We start from the raw sequence: 12129 nt of genomic DNA, 5'->3' as shown, positions 1-12129 counted from the left end.
ATGAATTGTCAAGATGGATCTATTTCCTGACAGAGAGACAGGAATCTGGGAAAGGCATGGACACTCTATAACCTGGGATCCGCTTCCTTGCTTTCAAACATCAGAAAGCAAGACAGCTGGAAAGATTTTTTTAAAAGAAGCAGCTGTGGGTTTAGGAGATGAACATTTGCATACATTCCATGTAAAGAGATTCCCAATATAGTCATATGATGAAAATAAACACCAGTGCAATAACCAGGGCTTTTTTTTCATCTGGAACATGGTGGAACGGAGTTCCGGGACCTCTTGAAAATGGTCACATGGCTGGTGGGCCCCCCCTGATCTCCAGACAGAGGGGAGTTTAGATTGCCCTCTGCACCACAGAGCAGCGCAGAGGGCAATCTAAACTCCCCTCTGTCTGGAGATCAGGGGGCGGGGCCACCAGCCATGTGACCATTTTCTCCGAGGGCAACCCTCTGAGTTCCACCACCTCTTTCCCCAGAAAAAAAGCCCTGGCAATAACTATGTATGACTAAGGTTGCCAACTTCCCAGAATTACAACTGATCTGTAGATTACAGAGATCAGTTCCAGGGGAGAAAATGGCGGTGTCAGACGGCAAACTATGTGGCGTTTTCCCCTAGCGAGGTTCCCCTCCTCCTTAAACACCACCTCCCCAGGCTCCATCCTGAAATAATTCAGGAATTTCCCAAGCCAGAGTTGCAACCTTATGTATAACAGAGTATACTTCCCCTCATAGACATGATGTGAGTAAAATTACGTATCTGACAACCTAGGCCCGTTCATAAAGTAGACTCCATGGAAGGAACATAGTCACGGTGCTGTTGCCCCACTTAGCCATAGACACTTGTGTGACACACATCAGTTCCTTCAGTGAAAATCCCTTCTGAACAGAGCTTTTCTCTCACAGTCTCCTGAATGTATAAACTTTTGAGGTAAAACAAAATCAATCAAGAAAGGAAGAGATTACCTGCAAATGGAATGGAGACTTCTTCCTCACCATTACTAATGTATGTCGTTAGTGGCCTAATAATTTCTTGCGGTAAAGCAGCCAGAGAACTGAAATCATCCTTAAAGTACATCATTTGTGGATTAAATGCGATCTGTTGGAGTTCTGCCCGATCGGCATTCCTAACACCAATGCAGAACGTCAGCACTCCTGCGCGGGCTAAAGCATTAGCGGCCTGTCGGAAGGAGTCGGCAGATGGCCCCGCCGCAAGGAAGACTAGAACCTGAGGAACTTTTTCATCTATCCTGCTCCCACCGGCTTCAGTGAAATGATTGGAAAGAACAAAGTCTAGGGCAGAGCCAGTGTTCAGCACTGACCCCCCCTGGAGCCTCAGCTGGCTTAGACGATTAAGGACATCTGACTTGGTTAGGAAAGTGTTTAAAAAGAATTCAGTTTTAGGGTTCTCGCTAAATTGCACTAAGCCGATTCGTATATCATCAATTCCAACCTGAAGGAACTTAACTAGGCTCACAACCAAGTCACGGACATATGGAAAGTTGGTATTTCCAACGTTGACTGATCCATCCAAAAGAAAGATGATATCCCTTTTGTTTGCCAGAACTGCAGTAGAGCACAGAAAATAACATGAGGCATCACAGAAAAACACACGAGTACTTCTCATGTGTGCATACAGCACTTGCTGTACACACATGTATACACTGTGAGAGAGAGGAGGAAAGAGAACAGGGCAGCTGGAAAGAGAAGAAAAGAATTTAGAAGAATACACACACACAAAAACCCTTTCAGTATGAACTCTCAATGCCCAGTTCCATGTTAATTTTATGTGAAAATTCTCTGAACCTCATTTAAACAGAAACAGCATTTTGTTGTCCTGTGTCTATAGCTGACATAGAGCCTTGCTCTTTCATTTTTTATACTGAATATTCTAGCTCTTGGTTTCGGGTCAATGCCAGGCATCAGTTGATCATCCATTGTTGGATATTTTAAAAAAACTCTTCCCAGAGAACCCTGGGCAGGGGTGCCAAGCTAAGCTATTAGAAGGGATGGGGGTAGGGACAAGGAGATGTGCATGTAATGTCACTGAAGCTGCTGTGTCACTTTCAGGTTTCCAGCAATTCCTAGAGCTGCCCGTCATCACTTCCGGGTTATATCTGGATCAGTTTCAGATTGTACCTGTAAGTGACATAGTGACGTTGGTGACATCGCTAGCAACCCTATCTCTGGGTTCAGTTCTTGCCTGATAACGGCTGATTCCGCACATGTTGGACAATACACTTTCAATGCACTTTATCAATCGTTTGAGGTGGATTTTTCGTTCCGCACACAAAAAAAATCTGTTCCAAATTATCTATAAAGAGGATTGGAAGTGCATTATCCAACGTGTGTGGAATCACTCAGTATCTCTCGGCGAGTGCCAACCCTGGAGGATTTCAGGGCATGTCTACTTAAGTACAAAAGGAAGTGCCAATGGTTTGAGGCTTCTATCGCTGCTAGGCCCTTCCTGGAGGAACAGGATCTTTTCTGCCCTTTGCTTTCCCACCCCAAATGATTCTATGAGGCAGTGAGAAAAGCAGAAACTGTCCTGATCACTACGGACATAGGGTTGAAGGCCTTTGTTCCCCAATAATGATGCCTTCAGAGGCTGCAAGCCTAGATACCCAGAATTAATACAGCATTTTCTGATGAAGAGGAGGCTGACAGTGAGAAGTTCACCTCTCCCAGGCCTTCCTATCATCCTCTTCAATTAAAATTAATAAATAAATGGTTATATGGGAGGGGAAGTACTGCTGAGCCTCCAAAGAATTGATGAAGACCTAAAGGCCTGTCAAAATATTGCTGCAAATTGTTTACTTTGAAACTGTTTTCAGCAGGCAAGTGGTCATGTCTCTGAGCTGTACAATAAGGAAGCACAAACAACTTCCAAACAAATTTGTAAAAAAATATATATTAAGGGGGAAACTGAAAAAAAAAGAGGTTCACAAAATAGTGCAGTTATGCTGGGGCAGACATGAGTCATCCTGTTGGCTCATCACGAGTTAAAATTATATCACCCCAAAAAAGCTTCCCACAATTGTTGAGCAAATATGTTCTGCAAAGCCATCAGCCATGCACCATCAGCTTAAAGAACTGCATTTCCCCAGGCTAAAAAGGTACTTTGGGGGTTCATCTGTATTTTATCTGTTTTTATAATTGATTTTAAGCTGTATTTTCATCAATGTTGTACCTTGCCCTGAGCCCGCTTGCGGGGAGGGTGGGTTAAAAATAAATAAATAAATCCCTACTCCTTCAAGATGCAATCGCAAGGGAACATGAGCCTCCTTGGTATACACCCCATATGATGAGATCTTATATGCCCTATGGACCTACATTTCATGTAGAAATGAGCAGAGGGCAAAGGGGGGACCTTCCTTTCTATGCACATGAACCCCAAAGGGGCCCATGCCCTTCACTTTTACACCATAAAGCCTATAGGACCAAGGCATGGAGCTCAGGATGGAGACAGCGGCACAGGACTGATGCTCCCAGAGCTCGTTCACTTCTACACTCTATGAACATCCGTCTGGAGTTAAAGCTGCATGCCTTTGACCCCAATGAAATTAATTAGACTTGAACACACGACTTTTTGATGGACTGTGGCCATCCAGGAGAGTCCTGGAGAATTTGAGCATTAGAGCTTACTAAATTGAAGTCTATTATTTACAAGGAACACTCACCATAGAAAAATGATGCAGAAAACACATTCATTATAGTTTGACCATTTCAATAGGAATGGCATTGGTGCATTCATTTATGCTGATCTCCACAGCCATTTGGTTAGTAAATATGGTAATGTATAGAAATTTTTGGTTATAATTGTTGGGTAGAAGAAAAAAAAATTCCGCCAGGCATATGGTGGTTGAGGCGGGTGAGCCATCCAATTGGCTTCCTGCTATAAGGGGACATGTGACTCTTCCCCCCACCGACTCTGTATCCATCTGGTAGCTGGCCACCCTGCCCCAAGGATTTGTTCAATGCTGAACAGGTGGTGCAATTATGTGCACGGCTGTTTTAAAGAACTGTCTTATAGTTTGATGGTTTTATATTTTATGCTGCCATGTTTTTATTATTGTATTCATTATATTGTTGTGAGCTGCTCTGAGCCCACTTGTGAGGAGAGCAGATTATAAATCCAATTAAATAAATAAATAAAATTGTACTTGTTTAACCATTTTGTGCTATGCCTACATACTAATACCTGTATGTACTAATACTTACAAGGAGAGAAACAAAATGGAAGGAGGGAAAGGAGGGGGGAGAGAAGTACATACATCTTTGCAGTTATAAGAACATTAAAGAACATTTTTAATTTCTATTTAAAAATAAAAATGTCAGAGCTTATACACACCATGCAAGACTATATTAGTAGGACATACAAATTTTGAAAAAGCTTGTTAAGTGAAAAGATATGTGTCCCGTGATATTCATCTTAATTCAGGATAATTTGGAGAGTCTTTAAAAGTTAGCAGTTTATCAATAACGGAAAGGGCTATGTTTAAAAAATGAGCCTTGCATAAAACAAAAATATTTTTTTGCCATCTAACTCACTGGGGAAACAGCTCTTCTTTTTATAATTGCCCAATCACAAGATTGTGGCTGTGTCCACTCATTGCTGGATATTGCTATTGCAATCCTCTGCAACTAAATTGCCCAGTATAGACAAGACAACTGAGTTGTTATGTGTGACACAGCTGCAACTTCTGTTATGGTGGACATGCAGCTGTCTGCTAGCTACCTTCCTTACTGATTTGGGCTCCCTCCATATAGTGAGGAGTTTCCAATTTGTGCTCTCTGATGCTATGAATGCAGATGAATTGACCTTGGTCATGACAAAGCGCCTAGACAGGTGTTTTGCTTACTCTTCCGTCAGCCTTCTGAACCTGACAACTCTAAACAATAGCTACTTCTGACTCCTGAGGCAATTAATAAAACTAATTCTGATCAGGCTATTATTTAACTTTAGTTCTTCTGAACTATCATTACACAGGTTTGACATTTGGGCATTTGTTTGAAAGATTTATGTGCTGCCTCTCCCCTCCATTCATCATATTTGTCACGGTAGCTAACAACTATGTTTGAACAAAGCTATTTTCAATCTTAGAGCCAAGCTACAAGCGACGCCTGACACAGGTTGGACACTTGCCAGCTTCCCTCAAGTTTTGATGGGAAATGTAGGCATCCTGGTCTTGCAGCTGTAATGGACAGCCAAGCTGTAAAACCAGGATGCCTACATTTCCCATCAAAACTTGAGGGAAGCTGACAAGTGTCCAACCTGTGTCAGGCATCACTTGTAGCTTGGCTCTCAGTGAAGAGAAGTTTCCACAGTCAGACCTTCTCCCCTAGGAAAGAAATGCAAACATATAGGGTCTGAATGAGATTTGCCATCATCTACACTGGGGAGGCAGTTCCTTATCCTTGATATTCATTATCCTATAATATATTTAGAACCAGCAAATATTCATCTCCATGTTTCTTTGTCAGTACATTAATATAAAATAAACAGGTTATTATTTATATTTTAATACATGATGCAGGAATCACTGGCGACTGGAGCTAAGATACTGGAAGCCAGCAGAATTCAGCAGAAATATTCCACAGGCTTGAATGATAAGATTTCAAAATACACAAATATTGACAATAATGTGCTTATACATATCAGCTACTAAAGGTATCAGTGACTAAATTTTGTAAGTAAATAAATAATTCTAAGCATCAAATAACAACAATATCTGTTGTCCTGTTTGGTTTATAGCAGGAATCAAACAACATCAACCAAACAATTCCCTAAAGTATTCACCATTACACCTGTCAAGTTCCAATGCATTTCAGAAGTCAACAGAAATGTTACCTTCTGTTGTCGTCGTTTCCACAATAGTTCCAGAGAGGGTCCGTATATGTGTCAAGACATCGGGGATAAGAGGCTGCATAGTAACTTGGCGGAAATCAGCAGCAGTGAATACCAGGCTCGGACTGAAGGCAACTTGTTCTAGTTCAGCGCGATCCGCACTCAGAGCTCCCACCGCAAGGGCCAATATGCCTCTGCTTTTTACTTCTTGTGCTGGTTGGGCAACATCATCTCTGGATTTACCGCCAGTAATCAGGACCAGCATAGGTAGGACACCTTCATCGATCCTGCATCCTACGTCTCGGGTGAACAAGTTGTTTTTAGCATACCTTAGTGCAGAACCTGTATTGAGCGTATCGCCACCAACTGGTTTCATTTTCTTGACGCTGCTAACAATGGCAGCTTTGTCTTGGGCAGTGCTGAAATAGATTTCTGGTTTCACGCTATCTGTATATTGCGCCACGGAAACTTTGATCTTGTCCGCTCCAATGTCCAGTCTGTTGATGATTTTGGCAAGGAACTCACGAATTCCATTAAAAGGGGCATTTCCCTGTATTGTTGTGCCATCTATCAGGAAGACTATGTCCTTCTGATTGGCTTCAGAAACTGCAAGCAATAAGATATATATACATATATAATAAAACAATGAGTGAGATTACTCATTTAACATTGCTGGTCAATGCTGCATTGGGGGACAGCTTCTAGAGGGATTGAGAACAGGTTTCCGTGTTACAAAAGGCATGTTTCTTATTTTTACTTTGTTAATTCTAATGATAATGAAATAAGCTACAACTGAAGTTTATTAAATTTGATTATTTTTTGCAAAGACACTTTACTGGTACCATAAAATTCCTCTGTCATTAACTCTGGATTCTTCACCTTGTCATACAGCAAAAAGAGCCTTGCCGGATCATACCAAAGATCTAGAGATGGGCAAAAACTGAAATGCGAACCGAAGTTTGTGACGAACCAGGCCGGTTTGTAGTTCACGAAGCAGCGGTTCATCAGAGTCCATTTCTGACAAACCGCCACGAACTTTAAGCTAGTTCGTTTGGTTTATTTTTTGGTTCATCACTGCAGACAGCCTGGCGCCAATCAATCAGTTTCCTAGGCAACAGGGGATGGACTTCCTGCAGACTTTCTGCTGACCTGGAAGTGGCCTTCTGCCAGCCAGGAAGTGACCTTCTGCTGTCCTGGAAGTGGCAATTTGCCACCTGGATGTGACGTTTTCATGAACCAAATGAACTGGTTCATGAACTGGGAAAGGTTTGTGAAAGTTCATGGTTCGTGAAATGCAACGAACCATGAACTGCATGGTTCATTTTTTCCCCAGTTCATGCCCATCTCTACTCTCTAGTCTTGCATCGTACTTCCCAGAGAGGCCTACCAGTTGACTTTGAGAAGCCCAAAACAATGGTAGAAAACCATGGTCCTCCAGCATGTGGAATTCAGAACTATTCTGCCTCTGAACATGGAGGTCTCTAGGTGTGCTACAGTCTCTAAGCCCCCTCCCCTTGGCTTGAGAGCTGACACTTCCCTCCACATCTAGCCAATACCAAATATACCTCCTGGTTTGCCTTCTCCCACCACCTTGCCAAATCACACCTCCATTTCTACTACTACCCCACACCAGACCCCCCACTTCCCCCGTTTCTCAAACCACAAAGCCATTTCCATCTATACCTTGCAGCCTTGGCACATCCTCTCCTCTCACCTCATCAGACTCTCACATCTCCTCATTTCTTCCTCTCTCCCAGCTCAGTCCCCTTCCTACCTCCTGATGTGGCACACATGCCTTTCAGTTAGAATAAGAGGGTTACTGAGCACGTGAGCACCATTGTCCAGCTGTGAGCAAGAGCAGGCCAAAATACCTCTCTCTTGCATTTACTAAAGTGCCTGACTAAGCACCAAGCCCCTGGAACAAATTTTAAAAATTTACTAAATAATTTATTTTATCTTTCCACAATTCTTTAAAACCGACGTAATCTTCCTGACAAAATAATGGGGTAAAGACAACTCGCCAAGACTTGACTGGAGTGGAGAGTGCCCTCAAGTCATAGCTGACTTATGGCGACCCCTGGTGGGGTTTTCATGGCAAGAGACTAACAGAGGTGGTTTGCCATGGCCTGCCTCGGCAATCCTGGTATTCATTGGAGGTCTTCCATCCAATTACTAACCAAGGCTGACTCTGCTTAGCTTCTGAAATTTGATGAGATCAGGCTCACTTGGGTTATTCAGGTCAAGGCAAGACTTGACTACGAAACGGAGTAAGACTCAGTGTTAAAGTAAAGGTAAACTTTCATAATAAAGTAAAAGTAAACTTTCATAACTTTCATAAAAAGTGAACCAGTAAACTACACACCTAGTTCTCAGGTACTAATAACTGCCAGAGTTTTATGTTGCATGAAAGCCCACTGTGGGATAGTGTAGGTCCATAAGGACGTTTGTTCAAATCTCATCAGGTATAAAGCTCACTAGATGATTTGGGGGTCAATCTCTCACTTTTGTCCTAACCTACCTGAGAGGGTTATTACAAAGCCAATGTAGTGGTTTTGGGAAGGCAACATATGCTGCCCTGAACTCCACAAACAAGGGTAGAAAGGTAGGCATATCATTCTACTTACCTCTTGTTTTCTTATCCAATCATTTTGTAGGCTAGAAAATCAGTTTTGTTCATCAAAGGCATTGTTTGCTTGAGTCCTGGACTCAGCTATTTCCTGAAACATCCCATTGCACCCGACCTGTTTTTGCAGTTAATATCCTCCCTGGTGAAGTGACTGCGGTCACAGCCCAAAGACACTCTGTACACAATCTGAGGCATCATTTCTTCACGTCACAACAACTGTAAAGTGTTTACCCTGCCACAGGCAATTATGACTTATTCTGCCACACCTTCTGACAGGCAGGTAACTCCAGACGGGTAGCTCTGTTAGTCAGAAGTCCAAAGGCACTTTAAGGGGCTGCTGGACTCCTGATTTATTTAAGTCCTTAACAGAAAATGCATCCCTGAGGTAGAATTGGAAAAAACCACTGTTTTTCTTGGTCAAGCAACAAATATAGCTGCTCTGAACAGGTAATTTTGACAGTTAGCCTAGTTCTGCTGCCCTAATTAACAGAAAAGTCCTCCCTGAGGCAATGTTAATAAGACTTATAGTTTATCAACGCCTTCCTCACTGGGTCACCTCAAGCTGATGCTTGGGTTGTCTGAGAGCCAAGCTACAAGTGACGAATTACACTTGCTTGGCAAGTGAACAGACTCACATGTATTCCTTCCTGGTCACTTGCCCTCCACTTGTGCTCCACTTGATCACATAGTGGAGGGCAAGTGGAGGGCAAGTGAACAGGGAGGAATACACAAGTCTGTTCACTTGCCAGGCAAGTGTAATTCGTCACTTGTAGCTTGGCTCTGAGTGGAGAACCTGCTCCTTACTCAATACAGGAAGCAGAGAAAGCTGCCAATCCCATGACCTGTAGCAGTAAATATTCCGTTTTCCTCCTTCTCAAAGACAACCCTTTTTTTTGTCTTTAAAGAAGAGAACTAGTAGAGGAGGGGTTGAAATGTCAATCAGATTGGTTTGAGGTTTTATTGTTATTGAATAACCTCAGGTGTTTGGGCGGGGGGTGACAGGAAAAACTAAAGAACTAAAATGGTTTTCAAAGCAAACCAGAGTGGAGAGGAGCAAGTTTTGTATAGCACTGCTTTTTTCTGTGGTAGCAGAAGATGTCTGTAGGGGAGTGAAATTCAGGCCTGAGATTTTTTTTGGGCAGGGGGAGGTTGAATTTTCATGTATTCAGCAAAATTCAGCTCTCCCAGATCACATTAGAGAAACTCAGATATGATTTAGGTACCCAGATTTTTAACTTGAACAAATTCAGATAAATTTGGGGAACTAATGGGGCTGTAAAAAAAAAGCAAATCCTGCCTTTTCTGTAAGTCATTGTCATTTTTCAACCAAACTTCACCAAATTTGCAGGAGTCCTACTTTGGAATGCCCTCAAATGACCCCCCCCCCCCCAAGTTAAATGAAGATTGGACCCCAAAGGCCAATTCTATGGGTCCCCAAAGAAGGTGCCCCCAGCCACTTTCCATTATTCCCTATGGGGAAAACTATGTAGAGGCTATCCAGGGAGCTGGGGTGGCATTTTTCAAGCAAACTAAACAAAATTTACCAGGGACCTCCTCCTGACTGTCCTATGAAGATCACCCATGTTTCAGGAAGATTGGACCACAGGATACTTGCTTGGTTCTGTTCTGGGTTCTACCTGGCTGCTTTGAATAACATGAGTCCTGTTGCGCTAAGCTGTTGTTTCAGTTTGCTATGGGTGGAATGAGTGTGATTCTCTAGTGTGGTGTGGATGTCCTTGCTACACTTTTGTTCTGGAGGGATTCCATTCCTTTGCTTCATTTTGGTTCTGTTGGGCTTTCCCTGGGATGAGTTTGCATTTGGAAATGTGCCTTGCCCATGGTAACCTTACGCCGGTGTGTCTGTGCCCTGAAAACTGGCTTGGAAGTTTTCTTGTCATAGGGAAGAAGGGAGAGTGGCTGTAGGCAGCTTGATCAGGGACCCATAGAATTGGACGCCGGGGACCAATCTTTCTAAAACTGGGGGGAGTTTAGAGCAGTCAGGGTTGGTTCCCTGAAATTTTGGTGGTTTGCTTGAAAAATGACCCTCCCCCAGCCCCCCAGATAGCTCATGGATTGATTTCCCCATAGGGAATAATGGCTGAATTAACCTGAATTTCTCTGATCCACCTAAATCGAATCAGAGAATCTGCCCCAACTGTTAGGAATTCCAAATTTTTCTAAGATCTCCAAAGCCTGAACCCGGATTTCCCAGGTTTGGGTGTGTGTGTGTGTGCACACCCCTAGATGCCTGTTTTCCATACATAGCTTGTCATGGAATAACGAAAGATATGAAAAACCAGAGCCACTCATAAGCATCCCTGTCAATGTGAAGCAATTCATCATAATTTACTCAGCTGAAAGATGTACAGGACAGCTCTTGTGTATTAATCGCATTTGTAATCTGAAGTTTGGTATCAACTTTTCAGTTTAAATTTTTCTAAAAAAATGTTTTATAACTATATTTCGTTTATTTTACAATGCCTTTGCAAATTGTAAAAAAAATCAGTTACATGGGATCCTAATCTCCTATTACAAACTATAAGATAGATCTTCCATTTTAATTATAGCACATTTATAGTTCGCTGAAGGAATATGCAGCTTCTCAAGTGCATGAATTACGCAAATGAGACACTTCTTTCTGAAGAATATGTTGCTTTGCTCCTTTAGACTTCCACTATTTTAAGAACATAAGAACGCAAACACTTTTTTCAACTTCCTCCTTGTGAAAATGCAAACCGACCATAGCTGAAGCATTTCCCGATATATGGATATCTCAGACAAAGCTCAGTGTGAGCATTTTCATTTTCATGCCTTCATGGAATTTGCTCTTGAGAGGTTTCTCCCGGGGTCATTAGAACCTGTCTGAGAAGGAGGAGCAGGCAGCTCAGAGGCAAGGCACAGACTTCCTTCTGACCTCTTGCAGACACAGCTGTGGCCTCACAACTAGCAAGGTGTTTGTGTGGGACCAGAATATCTATGCAGAGACTGCATATGCCACTGCTGACATTTGGGAATGCAGAAGCTCAAGGCGATGTTCCCACGACTATAAAACTTACAGCAGCTGCATCTGCAGTTCATACATGCAGGTGCTGCTTTATGCAAGCTACACCTCTGCTCAAGCACTGCCCTTCCATGAGCTTAGCAGCAACATTCTGTGCTACCTCAATGCATTGCATGCTGGCCATTGCCAACAGTTAACCAACTAGGGGTGTGCGCTTCGGGTGTCTGATTTGGGTAAAATACCCAAATTGGACCCTATATGTATTCGGGATTCCCGAATCGGGGCCAGCATGATGGGGGCTGGGGCTATGGGGGTGGGGGTTGGGCTGTTTAAAGGGCCCTGCCGCTTGCAAGCGGCAGGTCCCTTTAAACTATCAGCTGTCAGGCGGCTGGGGTGGATCCCCCCTGCCGCCTGCCAGCTGATAGTTAAAGGGCCCTTTCCTGCAAGAAAGGGCTCTTTAAACTATCAGCTGGCAGACGGCTGGGTGGGATCCCCCTCTGCCGCCTGACAGCTGATAGTTTAAAGGGACCTGTGCTTAAACAGGCAGGGGGTAATGGGTGGGGCGGTGGGGGTGCTGTGAGAAAATCCAGCCCCCGAGTCACTTTGGAATGCTCCATATCTTTACAGAGCATTCCGAAGCGATTCAGACACC

The 12129-nt window shown here is 43.2% G+C and overlaps 1 protein-coding gene across 1 annotated transcript in view; it reads right to left on the bottom strand.

Annotated features, from left to right (window-relative positions):
• COL6A3 (collagen type VI alpha 3 chain) overlaps positions 1-12129 on the bottom strand; it is a 147280-nt gene that overhangs the window by 96416 nt on the left and 38735 nt on the right. The window contains exons 5-6 of the mRNA XM_054994298.1: positions 5854-6456; positions 969-1568 (exon numbers count right to left, since the gene is read on the bottom strand). Of these exons, the coding sequence (XP_054850273.1) occupies positions 969-1568; positions 5854-6456 (1203 nt within the window). The remainder of the gene's footprint in view (positions 1-968; positions 1569-5853; positions 6457-12129) is intronic.

This window comes from Eublepharis macularius, chromosome 1 (assembly GCF_028583425.1).
Source record: "Eublepharis macularius isolate TG4126 chromosome 1, MPM_Emac_v1.0, whole genome shotgun sequence".
Lineage (NCBI taxonomy): Eukaryota > Metazoa > Chordata > Lepidosauria > Squamata > Eublepharidae > Eublepharis > Eublepharis macularius.
This window is presented reverse-complemented; position numbering and strand designations above follow the sequence as displayed.